This window comes from Drosophila mojavensis, unplaced genomic scaffold (assembly GCF_018153725.1).
Source record: "Drosophila mojavensis isolate 15081-1352.22 unplaced genomic scaffold, ASM1815372v1 contig_72, whole genome shotgun sequence".
In the NCBI taxonomy this organism is placed as follows: Eukaryota; Metazoa; Arthropoda; class Insecta; order Diptera; family Drosophilidae; genus Drosophila; species Drosophila mojavensis.
In genome coordinates, this window is record NW_025318897.1 from 2,357,220 (window position 1) to 2,376,153 (window position 18,934).

The 18,934-nt window shown below is 38.5% G+C and overlaps 1 protein-coding gene and 1 long non-coding RNA gene across 9 annotated transcripts in view; one reads left to right on the forward strand and one right to left on the reverse strand.

Moving 5' to 3' along the window:
• The window catches only part of LOC6586721, a 133,482-nt gene that overhangs the window by 24,707 nt on the left and 89,841 nt on the right, over positions 1-18,934 (reverse strand). For 5 of the 8 annotated variants that reach the window (XM_032733346.2, XM_032733345.2, XM_032733344.2 and 2 more), the window contains 2 exons: positions 11,678-11,952; positions 11,421-11,601 (listed from right to left, as the gene is read on the reverse strand). In XM_032733346.2, the coding sequence (XP_032589237.1) occupies positions 11,421-11,601; positions 11,678-11,952 (456 nt within the window). Of the gene's footprint in view, positions 1-9,811; positions 10,508-11,420; positions 11,602-11,677; positions 11,953-12,183; positions 12,406-18,934 lie in introns of those variants that run through there. The other 3 variants (XM_015160290.3, XM_044009395.1, XM_015160289.3) reach the window with 3 other exon arrangements.
• LOC26527165 lies at positions 15,986-17,005 on the forward strand. Its single transcript, XR_001448875.3, has 3 exons — positions 15,986-16,148; positions 16,204-16,350; positions 16,408-17,005. It is a non-coding gene; the product is annotated as an uncharacterized LOC26527165 (long non-coding RNA).

The following is an 18,934-nucleotide window of genomic DNA, read 5'->3' on the forward strand; positions in this document are numbered from 1 at the left end:
TTGCACTGAAACTCTCGAGCAGCGCCTATAGACAGCGACGCCGCGGCGGGCAGAACTGACAGCTCTGAGCATCAAAGGCTCAACGCTAAGCGGCGAAAATTATTTCGATCACTTATCTTCGGACCCACGCAGCGAACGGACGCAAACGGACAAACAACAAATCTGACGACAGGAACATGACGCCTCCCGCTGCAGATCGCCGGTAAGCTGACGGGGCTTAGATCCCATGTGTTGCATTTTTTTTTTTTTTTTTGTTATTTTATTCTCGAATGTGCCTTTTAGTGGGCCGAATGCCTAAGCGAGGAGAATAAAGGAGTTATGGGATAAGTGATTTGTGAAATAAATAGTGAACAGAACATAATATTCGAGAAGTGTATTAATTGTGTTCAAATGGTAGTGCGCCGAAGCCGCCGTGTATGGGAGTCAGTGTGCCGTAGTGACCACGTGACAAACTCTGAGCGTTATACGTTAGGGTGCAGCGGGGACCACGTGGTCAGCTCTGAGCGTTATACCCCGGGGTCTGGGCAGGAGCCCGCCGGCATACTGTGTTCCTGGAATCGACCATTGCCACACCGCAGCCCAGCGGCAGTGCCCCAATCTCGCTCCGAGCGTGATACGCCAGAGCTGGGTTGTGGCAACGGCCGGTTTGGCTGCGAGTCGGACGGGCGTGAGCTAGTTTTTCTTCTTGTCGAATACGGTCAAGCGAGCGGGAGTGTCGACTGTGGGAAGCCGGTGTGTCCGAAAGTTATACGCCAGAGCTGGAGCACAGCGTTCCCAGGCCACCCCATTGCAACTGCAGTTTCTCCAATAAATCTCTTGTGTCTCAAACACGGATAGCTAGGCCACCTCGGCCCACTAACCTCTCTCATTCCGTGGTCTCGGCAATTTATTAAATTTCTTGTAAATGATCCTGGGGAAGACTGAGAGTTGTACCCCAGCCATAGAAATACTTCTTTACAACTCTTAATTGCGGTCCCGGCTAAATCTCTTGAATTCTATAATCAAATTTTTATTTAAGGACTGTTCATTATACCCTGAACCCCTTGAAAATGGGAAATCAGGGTATAATGGTTTTGTTAAAAGTATGTAACAGGCAGAAGGAGACATGGCAGACCCCACAAAGAATATTCTTTATCAGGCGACGAGCTGAGTCGATTTAGCCCTGTCCGTCTGTCTGTCCGTATGTATGATCGCGTCGATCCCATTAGATGTAAGAGCTAGAGCTTAAACTGAAAAAATGAGAAAATGAAAATGAGCTATAAAACTATATCTGCTAAATTTTTATAGCTAGAGTCTCCAAATTTTAACCCACTAGGACGTAAGACTGCCTCTAGGCACTTATTTAATTTTTAATTTTTAAACAAGTAAGAAAGCTCTAGTCAAGACTGCTCGACTACGAGATCCCCTGAACCCTTGGAGCAATAGATATTTCAATAATTTTTCGCGTCTTTCAGCTTACACAAGAAACACGCACACACACACACGCACGTACGCACACACAAACATACATACACACACACGCATACACACACGCATACACACACACACGCATACACACACACATACACACACAAGCACGCACGCATAAACACGCATGGGCTGCAGTGTGCGCTTACTATGAGAACTTAATTGTTTAATAACTTTTTTTATGGACGTACGATCTTCATGAAACTTTCAGCTTATGATTATAACATGAATATGCATGTAATTGCCAATGCACAAGTCTCTAGTATTTGAAATACGCTTTTTACAAAAGTGATGGTGAGGGGGTGAATTTAGAGGTGGAGGGTAAATTTTAACAAAAACCGAAATTGTATAAATTGCATATAGGCATACATTAAAAATTTGGAGACTCTAGCAATAAAGGTGTAGAAGATATAATTTGATAACTGGTTTTCGATAATGTTTTTTATCGATAAAAAAAGATCGGGATGAGGTATCGATTTTTAATGATAAACTTGATATGCGCGCTGTAATTACGAACATTTAAAAAAAAATTTGAAGTCTCTAGCTCTTATATCTTCTGAAATCGACGCGTTCATACATACGGACAGACGGACAGACAGACAGACGGACGGACGGACAGACGGACAGACAGACGGACAGGGCCAAATCAACTCAGCTCGTCGCCCTGATCAGGAATATATATACTTTGTGGGGTCTGCCACGCCTCCTTCTGCCTGTTACATACATTTCAACAAAACCATTATACCCTGATTTCCCATTGAAAATGGGTTCAGGGTATAAAAATTACTAACAGCTTTTAGTGGTAGGACTGTTAAAAACACTTGCCTAAATGCTCTGTTAAAGTTCTAAAGCTCTCGGGCACTTTAAACGGTACTTTTAATAAACATATGATCGAATCATATGTTATTTAGCGCCAAAAATTTCAGCTGCTGCACATTGTCTCTTGCAGTGCTGATAAAAGCAAATTTAAATAACCGATTGAACTCAATATTTTTTTCATGATAGGTGAGGTAATGTACTATTTAAATGCAGTTTAATATGTGCGAAAATGTTAAAGCCGTGCTTTGTAGCCACGTAAAAGTGATAAGAGCCTTGAGGCACTTTTGGAGCTCCACGGCAAAATTTTTTGTCAGCAGCTATTACACAACTGCTTGCACTTCTTCTTCTTCTATTGTTGAATTTTGTTAATAGAAATTGAATAATGGCTTTGACAGTTCGCTATAAATGGTCTGATTTGACGGATGAGCAACTGCTAGAGTTGTTCGAATCAGTCCCGTCGGATGTCGATATGTCGAGTATATCAGGTGACAACGAGGATGAAGAAGATGAAGACCTAGCAGAGGCACTAAACACTGCAATAGAAGATGCCTCTATGTTATCCTTAATGTGTAGTAATCTTGAAAACATTGAAAATACTGTGCAGAGCCATGAGCTTTCCCGAAAAACTCCTAAAAGGCCTCGATCTCCATTGCCAGTTATTGAAGGAGCAACACGTGTATCTTTACCATCTTCTGGTGGTTTTAAGGGGCTTAGTAAGCAAGTCATTACTTTGAATTATAATATAACTCATTAATGTTTATGAATAAATATCGAATCAATTAAAAAGGAACCCAGTAAAGTTATATGGCGACATCAATCAATGCAATTGCACATGAACAATGTAGCTTTTCAAGGCGACTCTTCGTTGCCATCGAAATAAACTGATCTGAAAACTCCGCATCAACTATTTAGTTATTTTTTAAACTCGGACATTATAAGTATGATAGTCGAGGAATGCGCGCATCCTTAAAGAAAAATATTGCCAACAAGTTAAAAATCACAACGGAAGATATTCATCACTATATCGGTATATTGATTTATATGTCAATATATCGGTATCCTAATTTGAAAAATTACTGAGGACAAAACGCGTTTGCATCCATACAAACCTGTATGACCCGCAGCAAATTTGAAGCAATTAAGAAATATTTCTCATTGTGTGATGAGAGCAAGCGAATCAAAAAGGGTAAGCCTGGCTACGATCCACTTTTTCGCACGCGCAGTGTTATTGACATTTCGAATGAAAGATTTAACTCTGTGCCTAAGCAAGCTCGATTATGCGTCGACGAACATATGTGCAGCATAAAAATTAAGCATCATTTGCGGCAATACATGCCCAATAAGCCACACAAGTGGGGAATAAAATTATTTGTCCTGTGTGATTCTTTTGGATATGCCTACCGATTTGAAATACATAGTGGCGCAGGGGATAATTCTATATTACCTGGTTACCCTGGTCTTGGTGCGTCAGCCAACATTGTTGTACGCTTAACGAAAACCGTTGAAACTTTCATACATCAAATAATATATTTAGACAATTTTTACACATCGCTGCCTTTGATGGTATCTCTTCGTGCAAAAAGGATTTATAGTTTGGGAACATTTCGTGTAAATCGGATACCAAACTGCAAGCTACCAAACGACAGTGACATCAAGGAAAAGTCAAGAGGTTTTTCAGTTGAGTACGTAGGTTCCTCATATGGAGCGGAGATTAGTAATGTCCTGTGGAAAGACAACAAGGCCGTTCGCTTATTATCGACTTATGTGGGCGTTATGCCGTTTAAAATGTCAAATACACAAGAAGGAACAGCAAAGAGCTCGTTACGACAGAAAGTCGAAGCGCCATGTAAAAGTTGAGTGTCCACAAGTTATTAGAGAGTATAATGCTCATATGGGGGGTGTGGATCTGATGGATGGGCTTATGGGCCGATACCATATAAAAAGTAAAACTCAAGATGCTGCAACCTGAATTTCCTACCATTTAGTAGATATGGCCAAAACAAACGCCTACATCCTATATAGACGTATACAAAAGGAAACCATGAGCAGCGAGAAATTGATTGAGCTTCCGTATTTTCGAGAGTCTATTGCAGCGGGTATAGTAGGATATCAGTCAAAAGACTTGCCAGGTATTTTTAAAAGGTTAATTTAGATACTAGAAGCTTGTGCTTTGGCAAATGCATACATATTTATATTATAATCATAATCTAAAAGTTTCATGAGAATAGTCCACCCACAAGAAGAGTTATTAAACAATTAATTTCCCATAGCAAGCCCACACTGCAGCCAATGCGTGTTCATGCGTGTGTTATTGAACTTGACTTTTTTGACTTTTGTTAATTAACATGCCTAATCAGTTGAGAGTGACAATAAAAGACATTGTTTAAATCTATCTAATGAATACATACATATATATGTATGTATATTAGCGCTAGAGCCATTGAGGCAATTTACAGTTCATATCAATATTTTACACATATTCACACACATATACATATTACATATTCTTTATCAGGGCGACGAGCTGAGTTGATTTGGCCCTGTCCGTCTGTCTGTCCGTCTGTCCGTCCGTCCGTCTGTCCGTCTGTCCGTATGTATGAACGCGTCGATTTCAGAAGATATAAGAGCTAGAGACTTCAATTTTTTTTTAAATGTTCGTAATCACAGCGCGCATATCAAGTTTATCATTAAAAATCGATAACTCATCCCGATCTTTTTTTTTATCGATAAAAAACCTTATCGAAAACCAGTTATAAAATTATATCTTCTACACCTTTATTGCTAGAGTCTCCAAATTTTTAATGTATGCCTATATGCAATTTATACAATTTCGGTTTTTGTTAAAATTTACCCTCCACCTCTAAATTCACCCCCTCACCCTCACTTTTGTAAAAAGCGTATTTCAAATACTAGAGACTTGTGCATTGGCAATTACATGCATATTCATGTTATAATCATAAGCTGAAAGTTTCATGAAGATCGTACGTCCACAAGTATTCAAAAGTTATTAAGCAATTAAGTTCTCATAGTAAGCGCTCACTGCCGCCCATGCGTGTTTATGCTTGTGTGTGTATGAGTATGTAAATGTTTGTGTATGTGTGTATGTGTGTGTGTGTATGTGTGTGTATGTATTCCTGTGCGTGTGTGTGTGTGTGTGTGTGTGTGTGTGTGTGTGTTGCTTGTGTAAGCTGAAAGACGCGAAAAATTATTGAAATAGCTATTACTCCAAGGGTTCAGGGGATCTCGTAGTCGAGTAGTCTCGACTAGAGCTTTCTTACTTGTTTTATTTTTATTTCTGTTACTTAAATGTAACCCTCATGGTTATACGTAGTAGAAGACTTCTCGTTGTAGTAGGTTATTTAGAGTGCGGCTGCGCCAGTTACCAGTTCCTCTCTTCTGGTGTGGGGGGAAGGATGTGGTAGAGCCCTCCAAGGTTGATTAATTATAGTGAAATAATAACAGTGTTGTTTGGTTTTATATTCATAAAGCTTGATTTTATATTTAATAAACCGTCTTCAATTGTCACCAAATCTAGACTAAAACTACTATACAAAAATTAAATGCCTGGCTCTAACCCAAGCCAGCTGGTTCGTCGGCAGAATGTCGACGCCTTGTCATTTTATGTAGCAATTCAGAAGAATTGCTAGCCGACATCGCCCACACGATAGCCAAGTGCCGACTCAGCTAAAAGGCGTGGCTGCTTCTGGGGTGACATCTCGAGGGGAGCAGAGATGGTAACTCGTGCTTATACGTGCATGTGTATGTATGTGTGCATAAAAGAAGTCCAGAATGATTAGAATATCAGTTTGGAGGGTTCAGGCCCTGGCGGATTTATTCAATGCGTTTTTAGTAACATCAGATCCACTTATATCAACAATTTCAACAAGTAAGAAGGCTCCAGTCGAGACTGCTCGACTGGATCTGATGTTACTAAAAACGCATTGAATAAATCCGCCATTGTATTCAAGCGAGAATTTTTTCTTGTGTCATTGACACATTACGCATATCTTTGTTACGTGCTTCAAGAGATTCTTCTGACATCATTCCAATTGGCAGGGACACTGTTTTTATAATATCTGCCCCGTGCACAAGGATTTTATGAAGTGACGATGTTATACACCATACACAAAGGGTACTCCTTTACAAAAAAAAGATTCGATGTCAACCTCATATCCACATGCTATGGCTCATAAAATAATAATAACCGTAAGTCGGTTAAATAAATTAGTACTCACTCCAGTAATATTAGAAGCTAAGATTGGTTGTTGGAAAAATTTTCTGGCTGTATTATGGGTATTACCTGATGTTCTCTTCGGAGATAATTTTGAATTTTTATTTCCCTTTCAGCAACAATTTCTTTATTCGCCTCGCGGACTTGCCACTTTTTTATTGGCAATTGATATCATCCAGGCATACTGATTGTGTATGGTTCAATTAGCGTGATTCAACCGTTTAACCATTCAGCATTTGATTTTTCAAAATATGAAAGTGTTCTATTACACTTCCTCCACTTCATTGCAAGCTTGGCAAAGTTGTCAATTTTTTTATTAACTGACAGAAGCTCCTCTTCCGTATAATTGGCTTTTCCGATTATCTCACTAAAAACATAATATTTAAGGGCTTCAACTTTTCTTGCTTGGTCCGATTCCTTGCACTATATAGCAAAAAGTGTTTTTTTTATACCCTGAACCCTCAATTGAAATTGGAAAATTAGGGTATAAGGGTTTTGTGAAAAAGTATGTAGCGGGCAGAAGGAATCATCGCAGACCCCATAAAGTATATATATATTCTGATCAGCACGACGAGCTGAATCGATATAGCTCTTTGCGTCTGTCCGTCCGTCGATCTCAGAAGTTATACGAGCTAGAGAGCTGAAATTTGGCATGCATACTCGTGTGTACCATACGCAGTACAAGTTTATCATATTTTTTCGATAACTCATCCGATAACTTTTTTTATCGAGAATACCTGAAAAACTGATTTTTTTTCAGCCTAATTTTAACACTTTTAGACCTAGAGACTCCAAACTTACTATGTATACACAGATCGATACAAAGATTTTGTTATTTACAGATTTTGGATACCACGCCCCTTTCGCCCCCATTTTGTAAAAACGCATTTCAAGTACTACTTGTGCTTTGGAATGTACACACATTTTAACCATATGATCACGTTTTGAAAGTTTCATTAAAATTGTATGTCTACAAAAGAAATTATTCAACAAATAAGCTCTCATAATATTGCCCACACTGCAGCGCAGCCCAAGCGCAGTCGCTGCTAACTGCGCAGTCAGCAGAGCACGAGATTATACATACGTGCGTGTGTATGCATAAAAGAAGTGCAGAATAAGTAGAGTATCAGCTTAGAGGGTTCAGAGCAGTATGGACTAGAACCTTCTTACTTGTTTTATACAGACATTATACCTATAAAATAATCTATACATATGAGTGCAGGTATTGGCAGCTCATTTTGACACTTGACGATTCACAAAAGATCATTTTTTAAATGAAAAAGAGATCTGGGCGAATATTCGCGAATATCAAAAGTTATAGTCTACGAAAGTTGAAGTATGTGAAAAAATATCGCTCTACTGGAATGGTTAAATATTTCTTGGTTGTGAATCGTAACTTGCGATCGATTTGAGGCAGTTTAGAAAAACTTTGTAATCAAAACATCATCTGTTATCTCGGCTTAATTCGGATGTAAATTTTTAGAAAAATTTGTTTCTGTTTTAATGAGACTGTAATTCCTTAAACCTTATGGTTGATATTGAGTTTAACCACTGACCAGAGAACACATAGACTAGACATGTAGTACAAAGTTGTTCAACACCGAAAAATCTGTCTCCTAGGGCCTATCAATTTCGTCTTTGCTCGGCTCTTCACTTTTGAGGTTCGGTCTACGAAAATATGCGAAAGTACAATCATTCCGCTTCATGCGCTCGACCGAGATGGTCAAATGTTGAATAAAAGATGCCTGTATGCTCAATTTTTGTTCTTGCTCTCTCGCTCTCTCTGCTCTCTTTGGTCTCTCAAATATGATATGTATGTATGCATGTGAGCACAAGCAGCAGCTCACGAAAATTGAAATTTCTTCGCGTTAGACTGCCGTTTCTTCCCTCATTCCTCCTCATTATTGTCAAAAATTTCTAATTAAGTCATAATGGCCCATTTGATAGTCACCCTACGATTCAAATAATACAAAATTTACAAACTACTAAATCCAGAGACAATTAGCTTGGGATGCATACATACACACACATACTTACAATATTCCACAGGCATCAAGAATAGTTTTCCATACTAACACATAAGGGCTCATACATGTATGTAAAACGGGACTGTAACTGATGATTGACGAAAATACTGAGAACGAATTGAGTTTCGCGACGCACGCACTCAAAAGCACATACACGTAGCAAGGATGTCAATGTGTGTGTGCATGCTCGTCGCGAAAATGTATTCTTTCTGTGCACAACAGCCTGTGCAAATTGTAAAGCCCAAAATTTGCCGTTGGTCTGCCTTGTGAAGTGAGCACATGCATACATACATTTGTGTATGTGTATGCTTGTATGTCTCTGGATTTAGTAGTTTGTAAATTTTGTATGATTTGAATCGTAGGGTGACTATCAAATGGGCCATTATGACTTAATTAGAAATTTTTTACAATAATGAGTATTTCATATATTGCAAAGCATTTAATAAAGTTAGTAGTGTTTTACAATAATTTTTTCGGTTGAAAATGTGTATAAAATAATTTTAATTGTATATATTTACGGATATAAACACATTGATAAACATGATTAGCAATAATAATAATAGCAAATAATAATAATAAATTTACTTATGTACATATGTATGTTCATACATAGTACATCTGTGTAAAGTGGTTATGACAGTCCGTAAGACCGACCAAATGCAAATGCTGGGCTTTAAAATTGCTACAAGCAGCAAGAGTAACGCACGCAGGTCACAAATGCTCATACATGTATCAAGGGACTACAAGTGTGTGTGTGCATGCCCCTCGCGAGATCATATTCTTTATGCGCCTCAACGCATTCATACCCATACTTTTAAGATTTCGGTATACTCTTCACTCAAAACGAAAGAGCTGGGACCGTCGCGAAGGAATTTCAATTTTTGTGCGCTGCTGAGCTTCATGATTTGAGAGCCCACAGAGAGAGTTAGAGAGAGAGGGAGAGAGGGAGAGAGGATGTCTGGTCTATGTGTTGTTTGGTCAGTGCTAGCTCTTATATCTTCTGAGATCGACGCGTTCATACATACGGAGGACGGACGGACAGACAGACAGACGGACAGGACCAAATGGACTCAGCTCGTCGCCCTGATCCGCCACCTTCAGCCTGTTACATACATTTCAACAAAACCATTATACCCTGATTTCCCATTATACCCTGATTTCAATGGGTTCCGTGTATAAAAAGCAATTGTTAAAGACACAGCGAACCACGGATAAAACCTTGCACAGATATATAGATATTGGCAAATATCAACCGACCGCAATTATGTGAAGCTTTAATAAAATGATTTAATTGATAAAACAAGCAAATTTGCTGAACACGTCTGTTAACTCTCACTGAGAACAATCTCTTCAATGTTATAATCATGAAACTGTTATTAAGTTCCTATAGTACGTCACACTGCGGTTCATGTGTGTTTATGCGTGCGTGCCTATGTGTGTATTTTTTGTGTAAGTAGAAAGAAGCGAAGAATCATTGAAATATCAGTTTCCGCAGGGTTCAAGGGATTTCGTAGTCGAGCAGATCTTTCTTACATGTTTATTCTTCTTATTCTTCTGCTATTGAACTTTCCTCGATTGATAGTCTCTCTTTTACTTTCGAAATAATTTTGAAGAGCCTAAAAATCTTATCACCATTATGAAATTTTTTTTTTAGATCTTGCAGCCTCTTTTGAACGAGGTCAATGTAGATTAGTACTTTATTCCAAAGTCCCTGAAAAATCAAGAAAAAGGTGCAAGGAAACTTTTGATCGTTCCTAAAAAAGTGACTATCGTTACAATATGATTTGCTGCATGTACACCGACTGAGTTGAGTGAGTGATTGTCAAAGTTTTCAAACAAGTAAGAACATTGCAGTCGGGCGTTACCGACGGCGGAATAGTCATTCACATCCCTTCAGCAATTTAGTAGTTAAGTTTAGCTCTAATACTCCAGAAACATCAATTATTCCCGATATGCCATGCCCCTAAAGAGACATAAAAATTATTTTTGGGTTATCGATAGAGGAGGTTACTAGTAACTTAACTATCCAAATTTTAAGTTTCTAGCTATTATACTTTAGGAGAACATATATCTATCGAAGCTGTTCGGTCTTGGGTGGTCAGCCCAAGTATACAGATATACAATATTTGAGGTGTCTAGCATCAATAGTGTTCAAAATATGGCAGACGGACAGACGGGCGGACAGCAAGATGGACATTGGACAAAACCAATATACTAATTCACTTTCGGGAATGAGTATAATAATTCACGTCTATTAATTTCTGTCTGTAGCCGACAATCTTGAAAAATATTTTATAGTTCTTTAAATGTTCCAAAATAATATTCAGCATTCCCTCAGCATTTTTTGCGATAATTTCAATAAAGCCTAGAAAGGTTTCGGTCATCTGTATTTTTACCCTGAACCCATTTTCAATGGGAAATCAGGGTATCATGGTTTTGTTAAAAGTATGTAACAGGCAGAAGGAGGCGTGGCAGACCCCTCAAAGTATATATATTCTTGATCAGGGCGACGAGCTGAGTCGATTTGGCCTTGTCCGTTTGTCTGTCTGTCCGTATGTATGAACGCGTCGATCTCAGAAGATATAAGAGCTAGAAACTGAAATTTTATTCCCTAGGGCCGTTTATATCACGCGCATATCGAGTTTTTCTCCCCAAATCGATAACTACTCCTGATATTTTACTATCGACTAAAATCTTATCGAAAACTAGTTATTTAATTATGTATATCTCCTACACCTTTAGAGCTACAGTCTCCAAACTTTTAAAGTAGACTATATGTATATTAACTAATTTCGGGTTTTTTGTAAGTTAGCCCCCATCCAACCGATCCACACCCTCACCCACATATTTGTAAAAGGCGTGTTTCGAATACTCACAATTTGGCTGGTTGCCAACTTAAAACAGAATTTGAATTGCTTCCATCCTAATTTATCATCTAGGCGATCTGAAAGATTCTCTATTGTAGATATGTATGTAGGTATGTCCAAAATAAGCTTTTCAAGATTTCGTTTAATCGTGCTGCGTTTACTGAAGACGTCCATTTCACAGAAGGTGCTTCTTAAAAGTATAATGAATTAAAAAGTAGTTAGATATATTTAAAATGAATAAACATATATTATTATATTTTGCATACTTTTTGGCTTTTATTATTTCCAGCGCAGTAGTGATGCGTCCACAAATATCACGCATATTTTTAACTCCGTACATATAGAGAACAAATTTTAGATCAGATTCTACATAGCCGAAGCGTTGCTCGGAATGATTTTCATAGAGTGCTGTGCCAAAAGGTGGACAATGGCGTGGCCGCGGCGATAATATCGTTTCGTTAACAAATCCCATCTGCATGGCAATATCATTGTTCATATGTTCCTGTTCCTGCGATTCATCAATATGATTGCATTTGAAGTTCTGTGAAAAAACAATAGAAATAAACTATAAAACAAACAACAATAAAATTTCCAAATTCCTGAACGTCGCAGCAGTCAATAATTTCTCTTGGAATAAGCTTCCTTATGTTTATTCTCTCTTTTGATATTACGCTAGTATTTATGTGTAGTTCACTTATGCACTTAACACACAAGGTTAACGCGTGCAAAGTATAGCAGTCCCACAAAACTTTGTAGTTGCACAAGCTCTTACTTTTATTGTTATAATTTTGGCTAAAGATCCCATGAAGCATATGTACATACATATGTCGGATATTTCTGCAGATTAGATTATTTTGTGGAGTGCAGCGTGTTCCTGCACTGTTGCCCTTCTTCCTCTTGCTAATCAACTGTCCGATTTTCACTAGTACGTTCGATTACATCCATCGTAACCAACTGGCAACCTCGTCAGGACCACACTCGATATTAGTGTTAATTAACATCTCACTCTATCAATATTACCACTAACCAGAGAACACATAGACCGGACAAGTAGTGTAAAGCGTTTTGCACACCTTTTTTCGGGAGTTATCTCCCAGACACTTCGTATTTGCTCGGCTCCTCACTTTTTGGGTTCGGGCTACGAAAAAATACGAAAGCACAATCATTTCGCTTCATGCGCTCGGCCGAGATGGTCGACTGTTGAACAAAAGATCCCTCTGCGCTGAATGTTTTCCTTGCTCTCTCTCTCTCTCACGATGCTCTCTGCTCTCTCAAATATGTATATGCATGTATGCATCTGAGCACAAGCAGCGCTCACAAAAATTGAAATTTCTTCGCAGCGAGAACCCATGCCTTCCCTTCTGTGTGAAGAGTATACCGAACTTTTCAAAGCGTTTGCCATGCGTTTTCGTTATTATTTGTGGGAAGGGTATGAAAGGGTTGGTGCGCATAATTAAAATGTTTTCGCGACGAGCATGCATACACACACAGTATGCTGCATGTACTATGAACATTTGTATGTCTGTGTGCGAAGCTCTTTCTGCTTGTAGCAATTTTAAATCCCAGCATTTGCATTTGGTCGATCTTGTGAAGTGCTCACATACATATGTATGTATGTATGATTGTGTGTACGCATGGGAGGCGAGGCTCACAATTTTGGGATATAACTTGTATAACTGTGTGCCTTTACATGTGCGTGTGTGTATGTGTTTGTATGTATGCATGGAAGATGAACATTGGCGTATGCCTCCCTCAACTTAGAATGGTGTGAACGATTTTGGGTTTACCTGATTAATCCCAGTGAGCAAAATAGGATGTGTTTTTTTAACCCTTGCACTTGTGCATACATATGCAGGTCAATTTGACACATTTTTAAAAAGATGAATACGTAAATAGGTCAAATTGATCATTTTTACAAAAATTTGGATTAATCAGGTACCACATTTTTAAAAAACATTCATCTGATAGGCAAACCCACGATCATTGAATCAAATCAGGTACTTAAACAAAAGCGCGCCTCTTCAATTAAAACCCAAAATCGTTCACACTATTCTATGTTGAGGGAGGCACACGCCAATGTTCATCTCCCAAACATACAAACAAAGATATTACCACTAACCAGAGAACACATAGACCGGACACGTAGTGTAAAGCGTTTTGCACACTTTTTTTTCGAACGTTAACACCCCAGATAACTTTGTACTCGCTCGGCTCCTCACTTTTAGGTTTGGGTTACTAAAATATACGAAAGCACAATCATTTCGCTTCATGCGCTCGACCGAGATGGTCAAATGTTGAACAAAAGATCCCTCTATGCTCAATGTTTCCCTTGCTCTCTCTCTCTCTCGATGCTCTCTGCTCTCTTAAATGTGTATATGTATGTATGCATGTGAGGCTCACATTGTGAGCACAAGCAGCAGCTCACGAAAATTGAAATTTCTTCGCAGCAAGAACCCATGTCTTCCCTTTTGTGTGAAGAGTATACCGAACTTTTCAAACCGTTTGCCATGCGTTTTCGTTAGTATTTGTGGGAAGGGTATGAAAGGGTTGGTGCGCATAATGAAAATGTTTTCGCGACGAGCATGCACACACACACTGTCCCTTGCTACATGTACTATGTACTGCATGTGAGCACAAGTAGCGCTCACAAAAATTGAAATTTCTTCGCAGCGAGAACCCATGCCTTCCCTTCTGTGTGAAGAGTATACCGAACTTTTCAAAGCGTTTGCCATGCGTTTTCGTTATTATTTGTGGGAAGGGTATGAAAGGGTTGGTGCGCATAATGAAAATGTTTTTGCGACGAGCATGCACACACACTTACAGTATGCTACATGTACTATGAGCATTTGTATGCCTGTGTGCAAAGCCCTTGCTGGCTATAGCAATTTGAAATCCTAGCATTTGCATTTGGTTGATCTTGTGAAGTGCTCACACTTACATAAATATGTTTGATTGTGTGTACGCAGGGGTCGCGATGCTCACAAATGATGGGGTAATCATTGTAGAAGCAGTTCAGTGCCTTTATATGTATGTGCGTGTGTGTATGTTTATAAGTGTATGCATGCGACATGAGCATTGACGTGTACCTACGACAACTTAGAATTGTGTGAACGATTTTGGGTTTGACCGGAAGAGGCGCGCTTATATTTAAGTAGATGACTTTATTTCAATGATCGTGGGTCTGCCTATCAGAATGATTTTTTTTTAAATGTAGTACCTGGTTAATCCCAGTGGGCAAATTGGAATGCGATTTTCGATCCCTTGTACCTGCACATAAATAATAACGAAAACGCATGGCTAACGGTTTGAAAAGTTCGGTATACTCTTCACACAGAAGGGAAGGCATGGGTTCTCGCTGCGAAGAAATTTCAATTTTCGTGAGCTGCTGCTTGTGCTCACAATGTGAGCCTCACATGCATACATACATATACACATTTGAGAGAGCAGAGAGCATCGAGAGAGAGAGAGAGCAAGGGAAACATTGAGCATAGAGGGATCTTTTGTTCAACATTTGACCATCTCGGTCGAGCGCATGAAGCGAAATGATTGTGCTTTCGTATATTTTAGTAACCCAAACCTAAAAGTGAGGAGCCGAGCGAATACGAAGTTGTCTGGGGTGTTAACGCTCGAAAAAAAAGTGTGCAAAACGCTTTACACTACGTGTCCGGTCTATGTGTTCTCTGGTTAGTGATATTACCCAATACTATGCATAAACGGATATATCGATAAGATATTCTATTCGAGTAATACTGTCATCTCCGACACATACATACATTCTTGATCTGGACGACGAGCTGAGTCGATTTAACTCTGTCCGTATGTTTGATTTCAGAAGATCTAAGGACTAAATTTGTCAAATATTTCATAGAATATGTAGATCATATGCTGAAAGTTAGTCTTTCGACGAAACTTATTTGAGAGAACAGAGAGCATTGAGAGAGAGAGAGAGCAGGGAAGCATTGAGCATAGAGGAATCTTTTGTTCAGCAGCCGACCATATCGGTCGAGCGCAGGAAGCGAAATGATTGTGCTTTCGTATATTTTCGTAGCCCGAACCTAAAAGTGAGGAGCCGAGCATATACGAAGTTATGTAGGACTCAACGCGTGTGCAAAACGCTTTACACTACGTGTCTGGTCTATGTGTTCTCTGGTTAGTTTTAGTGTCTTCACACAGAAGAGAAGAAACACGAGAGAGAGAGAGAGAGAGAAATGGAAACATTGACCATCTCGGTCGAGCGCATGAAGCGAAATGAGTGTGCTTTTGTATATTTTCGTAGGCCGAATATAAAAGTGAGGAGCCGAGCATATACGAAGTTGTCTGTGGTGCTAATGCTCGAAAAACAGTGTGCAAACAGTTTTACACTACTTGTCTGGTCTATGTGTTCTATTATGGTTAGTGACGGTACGAGTTAATCATATTATCTCGATTTTCTTTTTATCGAAAATAATCGATACATTGATTTTTTTATACCCTGAACTAGGGACACGAAAAACGTATCGATATTTTCGGTATCGGAAACATTGGGGCGATGATAGCGATACTTTTTACTCGATATTTTGGTTTCGATATTTTTACTTATCAAGTATCTCTAGAGCCATATCGAGTAAAGAAAAATAAGCGGGATCACGTCAAGCTCGCCAGCCAATCTGCGCGTAATTTGAGACTCCGTTAGTTGAATCATTAAAAAAAAGTTAAAACAGTGAATTATTATCGAAGTAAATATAATTTACAGTTAAAGTAAGTAATAAAGCAATTATTCTATGCAGTTTATTGAAATATATGTCTTTAAAAGAATGCCACAAAGCCGCAGTAGTGTTTGGCAGTACTTCACCAGAATACGCAAAGACGAGGTGAAGTGCAAAATTAGCTTCAAAACTCTTAAATCATCAGGAAACACCTCACACATGCATAAGCATATAAAGAGCCACCCCGAAGTGAGGTAAGTAAATATTGTCATAAATATATATGTATTTATTTTATATTTTATATATTTTAGTGCAAAAGAAACTGGAAAAAAACTATCAACTTTTACAAGAGATCTTGATCCAATAAGTTCAAGTCATGAAACTGAGCCGCATAAGTATAAGTATTTTGAGACCACTAGAGAATGTTACCGATGGTGAATACCCTGAAGAACCAGATTAATAATGTACATGTGGATGTAGATGCGGACGACGGTGGTATGGCAGTCATACATGCCGTAAGGAAAGAAATAATTAAACAATTGGAACGCCGATTCGGATCCATCGAAGAAACCCACCTAATTGCGATAGCTTGTTTACTGGATCCAAGATTCAAAAATAGCCCTTCTAAAGCTTGTACGAAAGCAATTAATTTGCTAAGAAAATTTCTATTATCCAGCCCTAATTCTCTCTCCAGTGAGAATGAGAGTGATACTTCCATAGACTCAGCAAACAATCTTTGGAGTGATTATAAGAAGTGGACGCACGCAGGGAAGCAGACCAAAAAAACAAGATCTACAGTGAACGATGACGAAGTAGGTCGCTACCTGTCTACCCACGTTTTACCACTTTCCATCGACCCTTTAAAACAATGGGGTGATATGAAAGTAGTTTATCCCAAACTATACAACTTGGCTCAAACGTATTTGGGAATTCCCGCGACGTCCGTGCCCTCTGAGCGCCTTTTCTCCAAAGCTGGAAGTACCATAACCAAACCTCGTAGCCGACTGTCACCCAAAAGGCTTGAAAAACTTCTTTTTTTAGGCGATTGTGCAGAGGAGGAATGGAATATATAACTTAACATAACTTCATTGTACTATGTAATAATTGAAAATTTTCTTGTAACTTTTACTTTTTAATTTAAAAAACATGAAATATATCCTAGATTTAATAAACATTTCATCCAAATATAAATACCCGATACCTTGCAACATCGATACTTTTGATTTGATATTTTTATAAGTACGATGCTTTTCTTTTGATGCTTCTTATGAGTACATGATCGATACTTTGCATTCGATATCGTGTCCCTACCCATGCCTACACACATGCACATACACACACGCACATATAAAGGCACACAGGTATACAAATAGCTCTACAAGTGATATCCCATAATTTGTTAGCGTCCCCTGCGTACACTCAATCGAACATACATATATATGTAAGTGTGAGCACTCCACAAGATCGACCAAATGCAAATGCTGGGCTTTAAAATTACTACAGGCAACCAGAGCTTCGCACACAGGGATACAAATGCTCATAGTACATGTAGCAAAGGACAGTGTGTGTGCGTGCATGCTCAACACGAAAACATTTTCATTATGACCACCAACGCTTTTACACCCTTCCCACAAATAATAACGAAAACGCAAATATTTTGTACGAGCTTGGCAAACGGTTTGAAGAGTTCGATATACTCTTGACACAGATGGGAAGAAACGGAGGTCTAACGCGAAGAAATTTCAATTTTCGTGAGCTGTTGCTTGTGCTTACATGCATACATATACATACATACATATACATATTTGAGAGGGCAGAGAGCGTTGAGAGAGAGAGACCAAGGGAAACATTGAGCATAGAGGCATCTTTTGTTCAACCTTTGACCATCTCGATCGAGCGCATGAAGCGAAAGGATTGCGCTTTCAGAGCCCGACGTAAAAGTGAAGAGCAGAGCAAATACGAAGTGGTCTGGGAGATTACGCTCGAAAAAAGAGATTACACTACGTGTCCGGTCTATGTGTTCTCTGTTTAGTTCTAGTACAAAGGGGCGTGGTATCCAAAATCTGTAATTTTAAATTCAATAAATCTGAGTTGTAATAGTATTCAACTTATGCTAAAAAGGATATCGGATATGTTATCCGATAAAAAAAATTATAAACTGGCACTGCGTATAGTAGACTCGCCTATACATACATACAAAATTTCAATAGCTCATATACACTCATGATGAAAATAATAGATACACCCCTTAAAATTTAACCTTTTTTCAGTTTAGTTTAGCAAAACATTTTTTCTACTGCCCTTAACATGAAAATTTAAATGCACATTTCTGAATTAGGTATATATCAATAAAAGTAAGTAAATTTGGAAAAAAAAAATAATTTTATCAAAAGTTACAAACAAATAAAAGAAAATGGAGCTTTTTGTGCTTGACGAAAATAATAGGTACACTTTACTTTCGTAAGATGTATATTATTTTTTGATTTTCAAATCATTCAAAATCTTTTGCTATTCTATTTTTGGATCAATATCCTGTATATCCTTTTTTATTTTCAAGCAAATTTTTTATCTGATTGGACATACTCCTAATTAAAGCTTGGCAGGTCTCATTCGTAATCTTCCTCCAGGTTTCTTGGACACACTCCATTATTTGGCGTTTATTGTCACACTTTTTCTTTACCATCTGCTTTTTCAATGCACTACACACGTTTTCGGTTGGATTCAGATCAGGAGAATGTCTGGGCCAAGCGAGACAGGGTGACCGCGCCGGACCAAACGAAAAATACCAATTTGGTCTCAAAAATATACTATAAAATACTATTTCATATTTTACAAAAT